The sequence below is a fragment of the Halichoerus grypus genome, chromosome 2, assembly GCF_964656455.1.
Source record: "Halichoerus grypus chromosome 2, mHalGry1.hap1.1, whole genome shotgun sequence".
In the NCBI taxonomy this organism is placed as follows: domain Eukaryota; kingdom Metazoa; phylum Chordata; class Mammalia; order Carnivora; family Phocidae; genus Halichoerus; species Halichoerus grypus.
The window spans coordinates 202,047,591-202,068,182 of record NC_135713.1 but is presented as its reverse complement, the minus strand read 5'-3'; the positions used below and the strand labels follow the sequence as shown (position 1 = coordinate 202,068,182).

Here is a 20,592-nt window from a genome sequence, read left to right as displayed (position 1 = left end):
GCAGGGCTGGGAGAGGGCTCGTGTGGGGGCCTTGGCAGGAGGGAAGACCTGGGGTCAGACCCATCTGCAGCCCCTTCCTGGCCACGCACGACCCTCACTTCCCTTACGCAGGAAACAGTTCAGTAATTACCGAGCCTCATCACATGTGGGCGCTGTACTGTACTTCCCGCATGATTTCTGTTCCTCCCACAACTACCCCGAAGCCCAGAGAGGGCAAGCAACCTGCCCAAGGTCACCCAGCGGGCCAACAGCAGGGTGGCAATAGAATAGGCCACCCCCCCGAGGCCCAGGCCCATTGCCATGCTCTGGGCCTCAGTCTCCTCGGCTGTAAAATGGGAATGATTTGAGCACGCACCTCCCTGGTAAGGCGTGTAGGTGGAGTGCTGAACCCACCTCGTAAGTACTCAGGAAAGGTGCTCGCATGTGATGGGTGGGGAGTCAGACCAAGGGCCCCAGGGTCACCTCCTGTTGAAGGGTCCCGGAGAGCAGTCCTGTAGCAGCGTTCCTATGCATGCGCTCCTGGAGACACAGGTTCCCCGTGAGGGTGGGAAAGGCCTTGGTGTGGAGCTCACTAAGGACGCGGAGAAGACCTGCAGCCCAGAACCTGCCTAATGGCCCTCGAGCCAGTGTGGCCCACAATACTCGACCACGGGACCCTTTTCCACGGGACCCCTCTGCACACCTTGTGCAGCTGACACAGGCCCCTTGAGGATGCGCCCAGCGCTAAACAGGAGAGCAGGCCACGGGGAGCCTGGGTGGCTCAGTCGGATAAGCGTCCAGTTAAGCCTCTAGCTCTCGGTTTCGGCTCAGGTTGTGATCTCAGGGTCGTGAGATCGACGCCTGCATTGGACTTCACACTCAGTGCAGAGTCTGCTGGAAATTCTCCCTCTCCTCTGCCCGCCCCCCACCCCTTGCTCGTGCTCACGCATGAGTGCTCTCTCTCTCTCTCTCTCTCTCTCAAATAAATAAGTCTTTTAAAAATATAAAACTAAAATGAACAGGAGAGCAGGCCAAACCCAGTCTCGGGGTCTTGAGGGGCCGGGGTCGGTGATGGGGGTGGCGACTCACCCTCTGAGTTGGGGGGCAGGTATGTCCGTCTGCCTGCCTTTCCCTCTTCAGACCTTGGGTGTTCGTCTCGCGCTCCTCCTCGTCATGTCGCCGCGCCTGAAACGCTGTGCTGCCTGCTGGCTCCCGTTCGGACGGGGCGCCGCGCCAGGCGGCAGAAGAGCGAGACGCACGGCTCCGGCAGCTCCTGTCCTTGGGGGCCCCGCGCACCAAGTTAGTGCCGGCCTGGCCTCCAGATGCCTCCCCTGCATTAGAGCATCCAGCTGCAGCACAAGCCCTCGGGGGCACAGCTGTCCCATTTTGTAGACGAGGAAACCAAGGTCCGGAGTGCTGCACCTCGAAGAGGTGGGGGCTGAGGCCCTGGCCTGCGCTCCCTCCCACCCCTGTCCTGGGCCCCTGTGGCTGAGAGCCCGCTTCGCTCTCGCCCTCCAGGCCCCTGATCAAGCTGCACATCATTTGGAAGAAAGATGGGGTGCCGCTGTCGGGCGGCATCAGCGACTACAACCGGCGGCTGACCGTCCCCAGCCCCACGGGCAGCGACGCCGGCTACTATGAGTGCGAGGCTGTCCTGCGCAGCAGTAGCGTCCCCTCCGTCGTCCGAGGAGCCTACTTGTCTGTGCTGGGTGAGATGGGGCAGGGCTGCTGGGGGTCCCCGCCCAGGGGGAAGGGGCCGTAGGGCTGGGGTCTTCTTTTTTTTTTTTAATTTTTTTAATTTTTAATTTATTTTTAATTTTATTATGTTATGTTAGTCACCATACATTACATCATTAGTTTTTGATGTAGGGTTCCATGAGTCATTGCATATAACACCCAGCGCTCCATGCAACACATGCCCTCTTTAATCCCCATCACCAGGCTAACCCCTCCCCCCAACCCCCTCCCCTCTAGAACCCTCAGCTTGTTTCTCAGAGTCCATCGTCTCTCATGGTTCGTCTTCCCCTCCGATTTCCCCCCTTCATTTTTCTCTTCCTACTATCTTCTTCTTCTTTTTTTTTTTTTAACATATAATGTATTACTTGTTTCAGAGGTACAGATCTGAGGTTCAACGGTCTTGCACAATTCACAGCGCTCACCATAGCACATACCCTCCCCAGTGTCTATCACCCAGCCACCCCATCCTTCCCACCCCCCACCACTCCAGCAACCCTCAGTTTGTTTCCTGAGATTAAGTCTCCTATGGTTTGTCTCCCTCTCTGGTTTCATCTTGTTTCATTTTTTCCTCCCTTCCCCTATGATCCTGTCTTGTTTCTCAGATTCCTCATATCATTGAGATCGTATGATACTTGTCTTTCTCTGATTGACTTATTTTGCTTAGCATAACACCCTCCAGTTCCATCCACATCATTGCAAATGGCAAGATTTCCTTCCTTTTGATGGCTGCATAATATTCCATTGTATATATATACACCACATCTTCTTTATCCATTCATCTGTCGATGGACATCTTGGCTCTTTCCACAGTTTGGCTATTGTGGACATTGCTGCTATAAACATCGGGGTGCACGTGCCCCTTCGGATCCCTACATTTGTATCTTTGGGTAAATACCTAGTAGTACAATTGCTTGGTTGTAGGGTAGCTCTATTTTCAACTTTTTGAGGAACCTCCACACTATTTTCCAGAGTGGCTGCACCAGCTTACATTCCCACCAACAGTGTAGGAGGGTTCCCCTTTCTCCGCATCCTCACCAACATCTGTCGTTTCCTGACTTGTTAATTTTAGCCATTCTGACTGGTGTGAGGTGGTATCCCATTGTGGTTTTAATTTGGATTTCCCTGATGCCGAGTGATGTTGAGCACTTTTTCATGTGTCTGTTGGCCATTTGGATGTCGTCTGTTCATGTCTTCTGCCCATTTCTTGATTGGATTACTTGTTCTTTGGGTGTTGAGTTTGATGGGCTGGGGCCTTCTTAAGGGTGACCCGAGCAGTGGTTGTATCAAGAGGAGCATGGCGCTGAGCCCCTCCCCTGGTCCTTCCTCCTGCAGAACCGCCTCAGTTTGTCAAGGAGCCAGAGAGACACATCACAGCAGAGATGGAGAAAGTGGTGGACATTCCCTGTCGGGCCAAAGGTAACACAGTGGCGGGGTCAAAGGGGAACAAGGACCCCCCGCCCCAGACCTCTAGCCCTTCCTGTCCCTGTCACAAACTTTTCTAAATTCCATTTCCTTCTCCAGGGAGCATCACTGAGCAGGGAGCCAGTCTGGCAGTGAGCAGAAACCCCAGGAAACAAACAGGCCAAATTACCATAATCTCAGGACTGGAAATCAACCCACGTTACCATAACTCGAGGGTTACAAATGAATCCAAATTACCGTAATTTCAGGATAGGTGACAGACTGAAATTGCCCATAATTTGGGAGTTGTAGACAATGCCAAATTACCGTAATGCCAGAACTGCTAGAACTTGGGTACATCTCGCCTGAGATGGATCTCATGAGCTCCGCCTGGTTTCTGGGTCATTTTGCTCCATTTCCTCCCCTACTCTCTCTGCTTAACCCCCCTTTGTCAGAATTCCTGAAGAATTTCCTCTTTCCCCACCCCCAGCCTCCCTCTTTCTGGCCCAGCTGAGCTACAGGACAGCCTGAAACCGGGGTGAAGTCTGGGGTGATCGCATGGGAGGTAGAGAGCATGCACCATGGCCCGTGGTCTGATTGTGAGCAAAGGGGCAGAATGTAGCTCAGGCAGGAGGAGGGTGTCCATGGAGGGCGTGAGTAAGGACTCCCCTTCTGAGACCACACAAAGGGAAGGGAAAGCTCCATTCATTCACCCAACAACTGTTTTTTGGAGGCTTTACCAATGTGCCGATACTCCTCTTGGGCTAGGGAGGTGTAGACTGAACCAAACAGCCAAAGCCTTGCTGTTACAAAACTTACATTCTTTTTTTAAAAAAACATTTTATTTTATTTGACAGAGTGAGCACAAGCAGGGGGAGCAGCAGAGGGAGAGGGAGAAGCAGGCTCTCCACTGAGCAGGGAGCCCGATACAGGGCTGGATCCCAGGACCCTGGGATCATGACCTGAGCCAAAGGCAGCTGCTTAACGACTGAGCCACCCAGGCAACCCCAAAACTTACATTCTTAAGAGGAAGGCAGACAAACCAATAAACAAAGATACCTTATTTCATTTCATCGAAAATGGGTTGTGAGATGCCCCATGATTTTATGTGCCACTAAGAAAGAAAAAAGACTGTCAATGAAATTATGACATGCTTTCGATAGTAAGACATGTCCTGATCACAGAGGTGTTACGTGGAAGAGTGTGCCCCGTGGAATAGTGAAATACAGTGTCCTAGAATGTCAGCGTGGAGAAGGGCTGGGAAGGAGAAGGGAGAAGCGAGCAGGCTTAGGGGGCTTGGAGCGACGGGGGGCTCTTTTGAACAGAGAGCAGGAGCTCCTCTGGGGAAGTCGCCTTTGAGCGGAGCCCCGGGGCAGGAGGAGGTTGGGGGTACCTGCAGGAAGACCATGCCGGGCCAAGGGTGTATGACTTGGGCAAGGCTGAGAGATGGGGAGCCCCCGTTCACCTCCCTCTGCAGACCAGGTAGGAGGGGGCTCCCAAGGGCCGCCTGAGGAACACTACCCCCTTCCTCATGCTCTTTGACACGGGACTCTGTGGTCATGTGAGTTTGGGAAACCAACCCCCGGTTGGAGGTTCCCAGAACATACCACAAGTTCTGCTAAATTAAATGGCAGTTAAAAAAAAAAATTAATGTGTCCTGTCCAGCATTTCCAAGCTAAACTAATCAAGCTAAATTTTCTTGGAACCCCTGCTGTTATAAAGAACTTAAGAAATGCCATGCTGAGAACATCTTTCACCTCTTCCAAGACCATTAAGTGGCACCTCTGAGAAGGTTCTAGAAACCAAGACACACTGGGACCCCCCCACACACACCCCTTGCCGACTTCCAGGCTCAGAGGCGGGATGGAGGGAGCCAGGAGGTGGGCTAACTGTGGGCCCACGTCTGTCCCCCCAGGCGTACCTCCGCCCTCCATCAGCTGGTACAAGGACGCGGCCGTGGTGGAGGTGGAGAGGCTGAGCCGCTTCCGGCAGCGTGGTGACGGGGGCCTGCAGATCAGCGGGCTGCTCCCCGACGACACGGGCATGTTCCAGTGCTTTGCCCGCAACGGGGCCGGCGAGGTGCAGACCTCCACCTACCTGGCCGTCACCAGTAAGCTGGCCCTGCCCTGCCCCTGTGTCCCTCCCGCCCAGGACGCCGCTTTCCTCCAAGCCAGCAGCCTCTTGAGAAAAGATGCTGCATTTTGCAGGGAGAGGATATGCCAGAAGACCGTCCCTGGGCAGCCGGGGTGGCTGTCCCCGGCTTTCACAGCCCCAGTCTGGTGCTCCGGAACCCTGAGCCAAGGGCGACTTCGCTGGCTCTTTGAGAGAAGCAGCTGTGAAACCCCAGGCCCTGCTCTGTCATCCAACCTGTCCCTGGCTTCCCGGGCAGGGCTGAAGCCGCCCCGTCCCAGTGTCCCAGCGGAGAAACTTAATTCCCAAAGGGAGCCAGAACTTGAATCTCAGTCCCCACTTCGGACTTTTTGCCCTCTTGGAGTCTCTTTTGGTGGTTATAATAGTTCTCCTGCCCTCTTAATGGAGTTGCATGAGCTCGAAATGCTCCGTGAGTGGTCACACCGTAGACAGCCGGGCTCTGGGCACGTGCAGAGCGACGCTGGGCTCCCTGTCTCAGCCGCCAAAGGCGGGACGTATGGTCATGGGCCTCCTTGAGCCCCTCCAGGCTCATCACCCAGACCCACAGAGGCCCCCAAACAGGGCAGCCACGGAGCAGAGGGCGAGAGTCAGGGCAGAAGGGCTGCCATCTTGCTTCTTGCTTCTCATGAGTGCCAGGGAAGCTGGTGCTCGTCCCTCCCTAAGCTCCGCCCCCATGCACGTCCGACCAGACGGTTCCCTGAGGGCTGGGCTAGGGAAGGCAAGCCCAGAGCAAGAAGGCTGCACTTAGCCTTGAAGAACCACAGCTCAGCCAGGCTGTGGACTCTCCAGGGCCAAGGCTTGTGCAGAGTGGGTCATGTTCTTCTATTGGCCATAACCACTTTTTCTCTTAAGAAACTGGAGCCTCGACGCCTCGACATCATGTTTGATGAAGGACGGATCCCATTTACCTTGTCATGGAGGGTGGGAGCTGCCCTCAGGGTCCTCGGTTTCCCCCAAACGGAGACCTAAGAACCAAGGCTGGGGGAGTAGTGTAGCCTGGGTCCTCCCACAGGGCGGGGGGTACAGGGAGCCCTCAGGGGCCCCATCAGGACACCTGCGACCTTGTTTGCGGTGGGACCCACAGCAGCCAGGGTAGCAGGGGCAGGACAAGGACCTGGCCCTCTGGCTGTGGGGGCTACTCCAGGGTGTAGCTAAGAGGCTCCACTGTCTCCTTTTGCAGGCATCGCCCCCAACATCACCAGGGGCCCCTTGGACAGCACAGTGATCGATGGCATGTCAGTGGTCCTGGCTTGCGAGACTTCGGGGGCGCCCCGGCCGGCCATCACTTGGCAGAAAGGTAGAGGGGACTGATCTCCTTTGGAGGGTGTGACCCTGTGACCATCTAGGGCAGTCCTCAGAGCTCCGTTCTGGAGCCAGCCAGGTCGGGTTCCCTGTGTACGGTTGTGAAGGTCGTGCACTGCACACTCCAGGAGGGCATCCATCTCTCACACCACAGGATGCACCGCATGCCACCCTGCTGGGCTCAAGGCCCAGCTCTGCATCTTCTGACACCTGTGGACCTTGGGTGAATTATTTACTCACTCCGAGCCTTAGGGTCCCCATCTGTAAACCGAGGACCGTAGTACACATATCCCGGGCTGGCATGAGGACGAAACAGGAGCATGCGCGTGAGGAGCCTGCACCGTGCCCAGGCAGCAGGGAAGCCCGATGAATGACAGCTGCTTGATCATATTGTGGTGGTGGCCGTGACTGCAGGCGGCGGGGTGGGGGGGTTGGCGTCCGTCCTCCCCGGCGACACAGGGCTCCAGAGGGCTCTGCACCAGCAGAGCTGAAGCGGTCCTGCCCCATGTGCCCTCTCCACTCCTGTTTCCAAAACTCGCCTTCCCCGCTCTCCCCGTGTACACAGGCCTCCCCATGACCCGTCCCCCTCCCCCCGCCGCTTTACTTCACCTCCTAATACACAAGATTACCTGCCTATCATGCCGCCTACTGCCTGACCCCCCCGCCCCCCGAAGTCAGGGGTTTCAGCTTTGTCCACGGCTGTCTCCCTGGGCCTAGGACAGGGTCTGGCACATGGCCGTGGCTCGGTGAGTGTTTGCGGAATGAGTGTAAGCGCAGCCAGCACACGTAGGGACACAGGCACCGTCACCCGCCACGCTCACTAGTTTGGGGTTCCTGGCCGTGTGTGCGGATGGACACACCCGCAGGCTTGCACGTGGAAACGCCCCTCTGTACAGACGGGGAAGAGTTTCTTTAAAATAGCTCTCGGGGCACCTGGGTGGCTCAGTCGATGAAGCATCTGCCTTCGGCTCAGGTCATGATCTTAGGGTCCTGGGATCCAGCCCGGAGTCCAGCTGTGTGCTCAGCGGGGAGCCTGCTTCTCCCTCTCCCTCTGTGTCCCGCCCCCCCAAATAAACAAAACCTTAAAAAAAAAGAAATAGAATAAAATAGATACAGTGACCAAAACCTGCACTGTGGGGCTCCTCCACGGGGCACATGCCCGCACCCCAGCCCCAGGCAGCAGGCCTCCCCAGGTCCCACCGCAAGGCAATGCTGCCCCCGCCCCCGTCCCTCCCACCCCCGCTCCCGTCACTTTCTTCTGCTCTCCTGAAGGTGACTCTCCAGAAGCATCCTGCGGCAGGATGCCCGTCACCACCTTGTCAGAGCTGTCTGCCCCCCCCTCCCCCCGGCCCGGGACCAGCTGTCTCCAAGAGCTGTGCCTGGCTGCATCAGGAGACAGTCCCTGGCCTTCTCGGGTGAAGGGCAGACGGCACGGTGGGGGGAGAGACGCCAGGAGACCCGGGCTCTGTGACCGAGTGCCCTTGTGCCCATCTCCATGTCAGAAACCTAGCTGGGCCTCAGCCCCGACCCCGGCCTGGCCCTCCCGGCATTTCTAAAGCTGGGGGCCCGCCTGAGAGCGCCGGCCCAGAGCCGCCCGGGGACAGGAGACGCGAGGTCTCAGAGAGCCGGGGGCTGCGTGCCGCGGCCTGAGCCCACCCCGAGCGCACCCCGTGTCGCCTCCAGGGGAGCGCGTCCTGGCCAGTGGCTCTGTCCAGCTGCCTCGATTCACACTGCTGGAGTCCGGCAGCCTGCTCGTCAGCCCCACGCACATCTCCGATGCCGGGACCTACACCTGCTTGGCCACCAACTCTCGGGGGGTCGACGAAGCCTCGGCTGACCTGGTCGTGTGGGGTGAGTGTGCAGAGTGGGAACACTTCACACGTCCGCGCGTGTGTGTGTGCTGAGCACGGGCTCTCACCACCAGCGCCTCCTCATCGGCACGGCTGTCTCACCAGGGCGCCTCTTGTAAGAAGGACAGGGCCAGATGAATCCGGAGGAGCGGGGCCGCGGGAAGGCCAGGGTTCTGCAGACGGTGCCACGTGGAGGCCCAGATAGTAACTATTTTTGGCTTTGAGGGCTAGCTGGCCTCGGTCCCAGCTCCTCGACTGACTTGTCTCTTTCATCAAAAAAGCAGCAGCGGATAATACGTCAGCCGACGGGCATGGCTGTGTTCCACTGCAAGTGTATTTACCCGGACAGGCTACCAGCCAGACTTGACCCTGGACGCTAGGGTGCTGAGCCCAGCTCTCAGGAAACTTCTCAAGCCCCTGGCATCGTTAGATTGCACCACTTGGGCTCCGCACCCAAGATAGACACGCCCATGGGCCCCCTGTGGAGGCTGAGCACCGGTGGGCTGGCATGCGACGCAGCAGACGGGGAATCAGACGATCCTATTTTTACCCTGGCTGGACCACTCTTGTGCTGGTCATCCTCTGATTTCCATTTCTTCATCCCTCCCAAGGGTTTCTGGGGGAAGATTAAATGAGTCCCCACTCTGAACGTGGCTTCCAAGAATGCGAGTACCACAGAGGCACGTTGTTCTTGTTAGCATTCTGGGTCACCCACCGTGGTAGAGCCATCCACGTGCTGGGTCTGCCTTCCCCTGCCCATAGAAGTCAGCCGCACGGGCCCGGGTCACCTGAAGATGCCTTTTGCACACACCTGCATCTCACCTGTCCCTCTGCATCTACTCCCCTTCTCACCACCCTGTTTCCCTGTTGTCTTTCAGCCCGGACCCGCATCACCAAGCCTCCCCAGGACCAGAGTGTCATCAAGGGTACCCAGGCCTCCATGGTGTGCGGAGTGACCCACGACCCCCGAGTGACCGTCAGGTACTCCCTCTGCTGTGGCCCCACAGAGGCAAAAGGGGAGGGCAGCTTTAGGGATAGCTGGGCAAGTATGGATGCCAAGCCACGGCCTTGGGGGGACCACCTGCAGAGCTAGTGCAGGGCTGAGCTAGCTTGAACTGAATTGGGCCGAGTGGGGGGCGGGGGGGTCGATATGGAAAAACGGAGGAGGGAGGGATGCAGGAGGGAGCGGGGGAGAAGAAAGAGGCATTTTGGTTGGTGACATGTGGAGACTCTGAGGTGCTCTTGCTGTGACGTAGGACCCCACTCTAGCACAATATTCGACCCAGACCTTAGACCCTCTGCCCACCGGGTGGACAGCAGACAGGTCTGGGTAAACAGGCGTGGGAGCAGAGATAGGCCAAGGCAGGAGACACGTGTGAGAGGAAAGCGCCCCAAAATGGGGCCACCCCCACCCCCGGGAGCTGGGGCCTTGGTGAGCTACCTGGCTTGAAAGGAACCAGGTCCCCCTGGGGAAGCCACTGGAGACAGGTCAGAAGCAGCCAAGAAGGGTGTAAAAGCCAGAACCCCTCCCAAGCTTGGGCTGCGGACACCTGGACCCACCCCAGGAAAAGCTTCAGGGATTAAGACCAGGAGAAAATTGTCCCTTCGGGGCTCTCCCTTGAACTCCGGGATGCTGAGTAAAAAAAAATGCAACTGCTTCCTTAGAAACAAATATTCCCTCCATGTTGCTTCTGTGTTTTATGGCCAATATCTCAATGACAGAGCAACTGGCTTCGAGGCTGGAAGGGGCCGGGCGCTGATGCCACTTGGGAGGCTGGGCCCCCACTGCTCCGGAGGCAGCTGTAGCCTGGGGCGCCATCTGGTGGCCATTAGGCACATGACAGTCTATGCCGCCACACTGAATGGGCTTCCCCCGGAAGCCAGGGTTGGCATAAAGAGGACTAACTAGACTTTTAGACCCACACCCATTCTCCGAGAATCCACTGCGGGCCCCCAGTTTGAGAAACACCTCCTTGCACATTAAACATTGACCCGTCAGGACAGTCATCATCTGGTGCCAGCATAAGTGCAAGCAGGAGCCTTGAAATCACATAGATGTCATTAAAATACTGTCGACACAAGAAACAGAATATGCTTATTCCTGGGATTATTAAATTTTGTAAAAAAAAAATATGCTAACAAAAAAATATGAACATAAAAATGTTCTCCAAGAGAACCCCGCCTATCCCCCCCACCACCAGAGAATATCACTGTGGGTTGCAGACCCACACCTAAGTGGTAGCTATAATTTTAGCACCTATTAATTGAAAAACTTCATAATAATAAAAAGCTATATTAATTCAGCAACACTTTAAAATAAATTGGTGTTTTATTTATTAAAATATTATCCAGCTAGCATTTGGAAAATACTTGCACGTTTTATTCATTCTCTAGACAATTCTTAATGAGCAAAGGGATTCAGGGACCTCTTGCAATATAGCTGCAGACCCACCTCCCAAGGACCCCTAGGGACCTACAGATGGGAAAACCCTATTCCAGTTCACTGAGGGGTCCTCGCCTTAGAATGGCACTCCCCATCTAGGGCAATCTTTACTCGGTGGGGAGAGAGAACAGAATTGGTCCCTCAGGCCCCAAAATTGTCAGTCTGTGGCCAAGGCACCTGCATATCTCCCACCCCTTCCTTGGACTTGAAAACTCTGTTGGAGTTTTAGGAACAGACCAGGGGTTCCCTGAGCAGACAGGCTAGAAGGGACCCAACAAAAAACCCAGATTAAAGTGATGGCCACTTAATTCTGTGCTCTGTGCCATCCTCAAAAATCAAGCCAGGGTCCAGGGGTCATGGCCTGAGCAGGTGCAGATTGCCTGCCCAGAAAGCTTCCAGAACTGCCTTAGGAGAAACTCTTCTGTTTGGATTTGAGCCCAGATCTAGACCCACTCTGAGCAATCCACTTGTGGCCACTATTAATACTAATCAATATTTCCATTGGCTTTCTTTGTTACACAGCTAATAGATATCCTTTTTAAGAGGGAAATATTGAAAATATAGATAAGCCCCAAAAAATGGGGAAGGAAAGAGAGAGAGAAAGAAGAAAAGTAGGTTTATCTGTTTCTCTCAGTTAGAGATAATAATACTAGAGTGTCATTTATAAAAAACCTAGAAACACAGTTTCTTTGTCTGCTTTTTCCCTTAAGAACCCATTGTGAATCTCTTCCCCTGTCAATAAATATTCTTGTATAAACTTAATTATATGATTATTCACTCATCCATTGTGTGGATGTAACATAATTTCTGTTACCAATTCCCTAATGCCGGATATTTGGATGGTTTCTCCATTTTTTGCTAATATTAAGAAACATCATGGGCTGCCTGGGTGGCTCAGTTGGGCATCTGACTCTTGATCTCAGGGTCATGGGTTCAAGCCCCATGTTGAGCTCCATACTGGGCGTGGAGCCTACTTTAAAAAAAAAAGAAACATCATGATGAATGTCCTTGCAACTAAATATTTTTGCACTTCTTTGATTTCCTGAGGACTATCTAATATTATTTAAAACTGAAAGGAGGCCTGAAAATTGCTCATCAAAATTGTTTAATAGCCAGCTATATAATTACAGATGATTTTGGAAAATTTCTACCCTGAATTAAATGGACTCATGAGTTGTTTCTTTCTTTTTTTTTTTTTTTATAAATTTCTACGTGGAAATTTTCAAACATAGCCCAGAGTAAAGAGACCCAGATCATCAAGCCTTACATACCCATCTCTTTTTTTTTTTTAATTCAATGAATTAACATATAGTGTATTATTAGCTTCAGAGGCAGAGTTCAATGATTCATCAGTCTTACATAACACCCAGTGCTCATTACATCATGTGCCTTCCTTAATGCCCATCACCCAGTTACCCCATCCCCCCATGTCCCTCCCCTCCAGCAACCCTCAGTGTGTTTCCTATGATTAAAGTCTCTTATGGTTTGTCTCCCTCTCTGACTTTATCTTGTTTTATTTTTCCTTCCCATCCCCTATGATCCTCTGTTTGGTTTCTTAAGTTCCACATATGAGTGAAATCATATGATAATTGTCTTTCTCTGACTGACTTATTTTGCTTAGCATAATACCCTCTAGTTCCATTCACATCGTTGCAAATGGCAAGATTTCATTTTTTGATGGCTGAGTAATATTCCATTGTATATATATACCACATCTTCTTTCATCTGTCGATGGACATCTGGGTTCTTTCCACAGTTTGGCTACTGAGGACATTGCTGCTATAAACGTCGGGGTGCAGGTACCCCTTCAGATCACTGCATTTGTATCTTTGGTTTTGTACCCATCTCTTGGCCTCAGCAATTGTCAGCATTTGGCTCACCTGGTTCCTCCTATACATGCCCCGCCCCCCCCCCACACACACTTTTTTTACTGCAATATTTTAAAAGCAAATCTCAAGCATGTCATTTCACCTTTAAATATGTCAATGTGCATTTCTTACTTAAAAGGACTTTTCTTTAAACATAACAACCATGTCCCTGTCACATGGAACACAATGAACCATCCCTTGATGTCTGCTAATACCATATTACAACATCCCTGATAGTCTGAGAGGTGTCTTTTTAAAAGTTGGTTGGTTTAACTCGGGGCCCAAACAAGGTCCACACGTGGCGTTTGGTTGGTGTCTCCTTAGCTCTACACAGTCCCCTCCCCCTCCTTTTCATTTTTGGTTTCATTGCTGCTTTGTTTACGTGCGTTTAATTAGTTGGAGAAACCAGGTTTTACAGGACAAAGGTCCAGCTAACTTTTTTTTATAAAGGGACAGAGAGTAAATATTTTAGGCTTTGAGGGCTAGATAGCTTTTGTCACAGCTCTCCAAGTCTGCCTGTCTGTGTTCCAATAAAACTTTATTTACACAAACAGGCAGGGGGCCACAGTTTGCTGACCCCTACTCTGGAAGACCCCACATTCTGGGTTTGGCCAGCTACTCTTTCACGGTGCAGTACACTTGTTCTTCTATCCCTTGTATTTCTAGTTAGATTCAAGGAACTGGCTGATTAGATTCGGGCTTAGTTGTTTGGGCGCAAACACTTTACAGGTGGTGATACACCCTTCCTAAAACACCACGTCCTGGGGCAAAGAATGGCTGCTTGCCATAGGCTGTTTCTTAAGCAGGAATTACTCTCTGCCCCTCCATTTGCTTTTAAGTAAAATTCTACGCATGCCATCAGCGCTGGCAAGGATGATTCTTCCCTAGCCATGGAGATGAATTGAAGGTGATTACTTCTGACAATTTGTAAATGTATATAAAAAGCCTTAAAATTTAACTCAGCAATTTCTCTGCTGAGAATTTATCCTTGAGGCAATGATTTAGAATGCATGAAAATATGCTGCAAGGATGTTCCTCGCAGCATTAACTATAATATCAGACAACAAGGAGCTACTCCAGCCGTCCAACGTGGGGGGAACAGTTGCAGAGTGACTGTGACGCGGTGTGCAGCCGATAAAAACCAGGGCGTGGAAGTGTCACATTACAAAGAGTTTATGATACTCTGTTGGGTGGGGAAAGCAGCTTTAAAATCAGGACGGATGGCTAGCTAGCTAGCTGTTGTTTACCTACATGTGCTTTGAGAGTCGAAATACATAACGATGACTAACTTCTATTGATCCCTTACTACCGGAAGCATTTTATATGAACTCACACCATCCTTATAGCAGCCCTAGAAGGTGGGTGGTATTATTTTTCCTCGCAGGACAGAGGAGGAAACAAAGGCATAGGGAGGCCAAATAAACATACCCAGGATCACAAAGCTGGTAAGTGGCCAAGGTTAACATTTGACCAGGGAATCTGAATCCAGAACACAGCAGCACTGTGGTACCATGCCCCTTGGGGCAGGAGAGAAAAGTCTGGAAGGGAGATGCTCCCATTGCATCATGTTACCCATGATGGGAAAGCTTTTCGGTTTTCTTGCCCTGCATTTTTTTTTTCCTATTTGTAATTGCAATTTTCTGATTTTTTTTTTTTTAACTTAAAAATATTACAGGCTCATCCTCCCTAGCAGTCTTAGATTCTCTAACACAGATAGTTCTCACCCCTCGGGGGTCAGGCCACACAGTCCCCAGCTGAGTGAATGACGGGTTATGTGCAAAGCCGCTCAGCCCCCCTCCTGCTCCCTGCCCTGGCTCCCGGCGCCCTGGCCAACCTTGCCAGGGGGCGGGCATCAGCATGGCGTGCCCCCTAGAGCTGGCACCCCCCATTACATGGATGACGGTAATAGTTGTATTTCCTCCGGGATCATTCCAGAGGAGATACTTCTCATTGTCAAGCATGGGCATATGTGTAATTTCTCAAGTCCCCCTTTGTACCGACTGACCGAAGCTAAAGTGATTTTTTGGACACTAAAGTCAATTTGTCACAGTGATGCATTGATCTAATGATTCCCCTCATAAAACTAATTCCAAAATGCAGTCTGTCCGGAAACTTGCTTTTTCCAGCTGTAATCTTTTAACCTCTTTGGAAGATTACCTTTTGCCGGCTCTTTCATGCTGGCTGCTTGGCAAAGGAAACAGGGCTCTGACCGAGACCTGAGCTGGAGGTATAATGGCTTCCTGGCTAACCCGTCCTGGACAGAGCACCCTGCGACAGCGACGGGGGGCTGCCGGCTGCACGGGTGCTCCCCTCCCCACTGTGCTCCTGCCCAGGACCGGCCCTGGGGGCCCCACATCTCCTGGGGAGTGCCCTGCCGCCCTTGGAGCTCTCCTGCAGACCAGCCCCAGGCTGAGCCCCAGCAGCCCCCCTACTTCCCGACCTCTCTTTACCGACTGCTGCTTCTTACCCTTAGGTACGTCTGGGAGAAGGATGGGGCCGCCCTGGGCACCGAGAGCAGCCCCCGCATCCGTCTCGACAAGAACGGCTCCCTGCACATCTCGCAGACGTGGTCGGGGGACATCGGCATGTACACCTGCCGGGTGCTGTCCGCCGGAGGCAATGACTCTCGCAGTGCCCACCTGCGTGTCAGGTAAGGGCAGCCCCCCCACCCCCCGCAAAGGGGGGCCTAGGCCGCAACAGGAGGCTTATGTTGGCGGATGCCCGGGCCACATGTGACCTGGGTCCACTCCCCTCTGGGAACATACCCAAGCCTCCTCCAAGGCCTTCCCCCCCAGCTCAGGCCCTCTGTCAAGAGCAGCGGAGTCTGGGTATGGCTTTGGGCAGAGAGAAGAGCCTCCAGGTAGATGGCCGTACGGCAGAGCACGAGGTTCAGGCTGAGCCCTGGGCACCCGTGTGTCCCCTGACTGCAGGTCTCACAGGTGGCCCCACCACATCTCTCTCCTCTAGGCAGCTGCCTCATGCCCCCGAGCACCCCATGGCGACCCTCAGCACCGCGGAGAGGCGGGCCATCAACCTGACGTGGGCCAAGCCCTTCGATGGCAACAGCCCCCTGCTCCGCTATGTCCTGGAGATGTCAGAGAACAGTAAGCCTCCCCGCCCCGGCCGGCTGGGAGCGTGGACTCGGGGAGTCGGCCCGGGGCCCCGGCTCTGGCTCCCCCCTCTTCCAAGTCCCGTGCCTTGGAGCAAACCTTCTGGAAGCCCCCGCTTCTCTGCAAAAGGAGCGTTGGCATGTGCCTCCCCGGTCGTTGTAACAGTTGCACACGATCAGGCGTGTGAAGGGCGGGACGCAGGGCCTGCCACTCCAGAGCCTCCCGGGTGGTGGCGACGTTTTTGCTTTTTATCCTCCAAGACCCCAAGCTGTGAACTCCAAAATTAGCAGGCCTCCTTTGAACGGTGTTTTAAATACAGTTTGCCTGGAGCTCATCAATTTGAGAGGGAAAAAAATAAAACCTAGAAAAGACATGTGCCTCTCAGTTCCCGTGAGCCCTTGCTTCCTTCGCCAGGACGCTCCAACCCCCTTGGACCAGTGGGCTAAGGGGACCCAGAAAAATGACGTGACCAGCCTCTACTGGACCGAGTCGGGGAGGGTCTCTGCTGGCCCAAACGGCACTGGGCCTCTGCTGGAATGGGGGTAAGGAGCGTGGCCTCCCGGGATGCCCACCTCCGCCTCCACCCTCTGTCCTCGTAGATGCACCCTGGACCGTGCTCCTGGCCAGTGTGGACCCTGAGGCTACCTCGGTGATGGTCAAGGGCTTGGTGCCTGCACGCTCCTACCAGTTCCGCCTTTGTGCAGTCAACGACGTGGGGAAGGGACAGTTCAGCAAGGACACGGAGAGGTGAGGGGAGCAGGTGTTCTTCCAGAAGGGGTGTGGGTGACTCCATCGGAGGGAGGGGCTGAGGGGACCTCCAGCAGAGTCCCATGTGGCAGCGTGCGGCCTGTGGGCTTCGGTGTCTGCGTCTGTGGAATGGGGCAGCATCACTCACGCCTGCCTCACGGGGACGCCGTAAGGATGACGGGGCGACACGGGAGGTGCCGTGAGCAGTGCCTGGTGTGCGATAAGCACCCACCGGAGTTAGTGGTCCCTCTCACGGGAGCTGGGCAAGTTCAGACTTAGCTCATTTCCGCTCTCCCTCCTCATGGGCGCCGTTACTCTCATGTGGACGTGAGGTGTAAGGGACCACGGGACCCACACAGCTCTCTGTATCCAGTGACTTGCATGATGTCAGGGTCCACTAAGCTTTCAACAGAGCTTTTACAAAATGATGAAAATTAAGTAAAAACAGAGAGTCAGCCATTTTCAAACACCACCCGGTAAGACCCACTTATGTAGGAGGCGATTCTGGGCCACCTGAGGCCTGTAGGATGAAAGGTCAGAACGACAGCGACACAAATCCCATGCCCCCAAGCTGTGTGCTCCCCTTTCCTTTTTTATGTTTCTTTTTAATTCTTTCAGATTTATTGAGATACAGTTAACACATAACATGGTGTGAGTTTAAGGTGGACAGTGTGGCGATTTGATACACTTAGAGAGTGTAGTAGGATTACCACCATGGTGTTGGCTAAGCCCTCTGTCCCATCACAAAATTACCATTTCTTTTTTGTGGTGAGAACATTTAAGATCTATTTTGTGGACACTAAAGTCAATTTAGACACTGAGACCAATGGAACAGAATAGAGAGCCCAGAAATAAACACTCATATATATAGTCAACTGATATTTTTACAAAGAAACCAAGAATGTACTTGGCTCTTTAAAAGATTCTCTTAGGTGTGTGTACGCAGACCTCTGGCTTAAATCGATTATTTGGTTCTGCCACAGTTCCAGTGAGCTTAAGTCTTTGTGGCTCTCGCGAGGGGGAATGCCACAGGGGTCGTGACACCCTAACCGGAAAGCGAGGTGACAGGTAACAGCCTGGCAGGGAGGGTAACTACAGGAGGATTTATTCCCTCGCTGTTTGTTGAACACCTACTATGTGCTGGGCTGTGTGAGGACCATGAGGGGTACGGGGAACAAAGTGGATGCGGCCCCAGCCCTCCAGAACTACAAAATCCCAACAACAGAGATCCTCCAAGTGCCGGGAAAACCACCCCACTTTCTCCAGGTCTTTGGGCGTCACTTCAAGCCCCGATTCATCTTTCCTGATGAATCTTACTAATAGCCTTGAGTCATGAAGAAAAAGGTTAAATCACCCTCGCTCGCAGGCTTTACAAAGACATGGGAGTGTGCAGTACATTTTGGAAAGCTATCCATCAGAAAGCAAAAACATAAAAATAAACTGAAAGGGAGAGACATCCATCAAAAATAATTAACTTCTGTTTTTAATGGATGCATGTCAGTTAGGCGAACAATACACCGCAATGGAACACTGCGTCCCCTAGCAATGCCAGAGAAAGAAATGCAGTGACGCTCGCTTCCGGAAGCGGGGGATGGACCCCCCCCCCACGTGCCTCCCCAGCCCCACCTGGCCTGCCCTGCCCACAGCCTCGGGCTCAGCTGGCCAGAAAAGGAAGCCTCGTCACGGGGTACCACCAGCCTGTAAGTGGGAAGTGACTGTTGAACACTCCTGCTTCTGAAATACCTGAGGACTTATGACATCATCCGCCCCCACAGCAGCTTCTCTGACATCCGGGAAACTGAGGCCCATGTCCCTCAACAGCACAGACCACACACACATGTGGGGCTTTGTGGTGTTGTAAAAGGATTCATCCATACATGGTGTTCCTTGAGCCTCAACCAGTCTTAGAAAGCAGCAAGTGGAGCTTTATTATACTCCTTTAAAAGATAAAAGAACAAGCTCAGAGAGGTTAAGCGACTTGCCCAAAAGCACACAGCAACTGTACAGAGTCATCCAGGAACAGAGCAGCCTCCTCGTATCCCGTCAAACTCCTGTATTTGCCCTCAAGACTAAGAGTGGAAAGGCCCACCCACGCTTGATGTTTTCATATCCAGGGTCTCCCTCCCTGAGGAGCCCCCCACAGCCCCCCCACAGAATGTCATCGCCAGCGGCCGGACCAATCAGTCCATCATGATCCAGTGGCAGCCGCCTCCCGAGAGCCACCAGAATGGCCTTCTCAAGGGCTACATCATCAGGTAGGTACCCCCTGCCTCCCCGGGGAAAGGAGGGGCAGCCCCCACCCAAGGGAAGGGTCGGGAGTGGATCGGAAAACAGCCAAGTCACGGCAGGTCCTTCTCCATCTCACAAGGACCAGGCAACAAGAAATGACTTCGCCCTGGTAGGAAGGACTCAGGTTAGACGTACAGAGGAACTTCCAGAAGGCAGAGTCTTGGAAAACAATGTGAAGGCTTGAGAGAGGAGGTACAGGGTAATGTCCTCAAGGCTGTGTGGATCGGCAGGTCGGCCACATGTCAGGGCTCCACAGGATAGGGCACAGGGAGATGGGTAACTATCTGAGGGGCCAACCATCCGGGAAACCAGGAATGCTCCATCTGAAGCCACCTACTGGGCCAAGGACGGTCAAACAGTGGACCTCCTTTTGTTGGTCCTTATTGTAAAATGAAGCCCAGTTAAGGAGACTTTTATGTCTACACTTGACCAAGGGTACTTCACCAGTAACCTCAAACTGAGTTATTAAGTGCTACTAATTTGGTGTCGTTAATTCAAATTAGCATAAGACTAAAGTTACTGAGTGTCCATCAGTATTCTGAATTCTGGCTGGCTGCAAAACGCACGTCTCTTTCCTGTATGTGTGCGCTCTCCCAGCACTGCTATGCCCAGATCTGGAAGGAGTTATTGTTGACTTGACTGCTCCATGATCCGTTAATTTTGTGGTGGGTTTTTGGTGAACCCTAATGGGGAGTGGCCCTCAAAGGCTGGTCCCTAGACCAACAGTGGCCTCAATTTGAATGCAAACTCTCAAGTTCTACCCCTGATCATGGGAACCTTTGGGGTGGGCCCAGCAACCTGGGTTTCAACAAGCCCCCTAGGTATTTCTGATGCATGGTAAGTCTCTGAGAACCACTGCTATGGGGTCTTGTAACACATCAAAATAATCTGGGGCCTCTAATTTTCCAATAATGTGTGTGTTGTGGTTCTCCTATGAGCTATCCATCCCCCCATATTTTGCCCATACAGACCCCACTTCTGTATTACCACGTGTTCTTTTTCCAGTGGAAGGTAGAAATTGATAGAGTAGGTAGCTCAAGTTTGTTCTTTCCCCCTAAGCGAGTGACTGTCAAAAGAGGGAGCCACTCCTTTGGAGGGACAAAGAAAATGGGCCCAACCTTCGGACGTGGCTCTCCATCAATGACCCCTCCAAGGTGAGATCAATGTGATCTGCCCAGAAACTCTTAGTGTCCATGGTTAGCCAATCTCTCCAATGTCCAACTCCATCAAAAAGAACAGACACATCCTCTAGACCTGTGGTTATTTAATTTAAAATAAATAGAAGTACACGTTCCCAGCTGCACCAACCACATTTCAAGCGCTCGGCAGCCTTGCGTGCGCGCGGCTGCCATGTTGGGCGGTCCAGGTATGGAACGTTTGCAGCATCACACGCGGTTTCCTGGGCCACGTCCTGCCTTCCTCCCCTCAGGTACTGCCTGGCCGGGCTGCCCGTCGGGTACCAGTTTAAGAACATCACGGACGCTGACATCAACAACCTGTTGCTGGAGGACCTCATCATCTGGACCAACTATGAGATCGAGGTGGCCGCCTACAACAGCGCCGGGCTGGGTGTTTACAGTAGCAAAGTCACCGAGTGGACACTGCAGGGAGGTGGGTGGGGACCGTGACCGCGGGGGAGCTGGGGCTTCTCTCTCTCCCTCCCCGGCCCGCACCTGTCGGTCCTGTACCTGTTTCCCCCAGTCCTGAGCTATTAC

The 20,592-nt window shown here is 53.2% G+C and overlaps 1 protein-coding gene across 1 annotated transcript in view; it reads left to right on the top strand.

Moving 5' to 3' along the window:
* Positions 1 to 20,592, top strand: part of SDK2 (sidekick cell adhesion molecule 2) — a 254,088-nt gene that overhangs the window by 171,095 nt on the left and 62,401 nt on the right. The window contains exons 7-17 of the mRNA XM_036079046.2: positions 1,498 to 1,688; positions 3,049 to 3,132; positions 5,033 to 5,227; positions 6,449 to 6,565; positions 8,254 to 8,421; positions 9,299 to 9,401; positions 15,205 to 15,381; positions 15,699 to 15,835; positions 16,441 to 16,588; positions 18,703 to 18,843; positions 20,307 to 20,488. Of these exons, the coding sequence (XP_035934939.1) occupies positions 1,498 to 1,688; positions 3,049 to 3,132; positions 5,033 to 5,227; positions 6,449 to 6,565; positions 8,254 to 8,421; positions 9,299 to 9,401; positions 15,205 to 15,381; positions 15,699 to 15,835; positions 16,441 to 16,588; positions 18,703 to 18,843; positions 20,307 to 20,488 (1,643 nt within the window). The remainder of the gene's footprint in view (positions 1 to 1,497; positions 1,689 to 3,048; positions 3,133 to 5,032; positions 5,228 to 6,448; positions 6,566 to 8,253; positions 8,422 to 9,298; positions 9,402 to 15,204; positions 15,382 to 15,698; positions 15,836 to 16,440; positions 16,589 to 18,702; positions 18,844 to 20,306; positions 20,489 to 20,592) is intronic.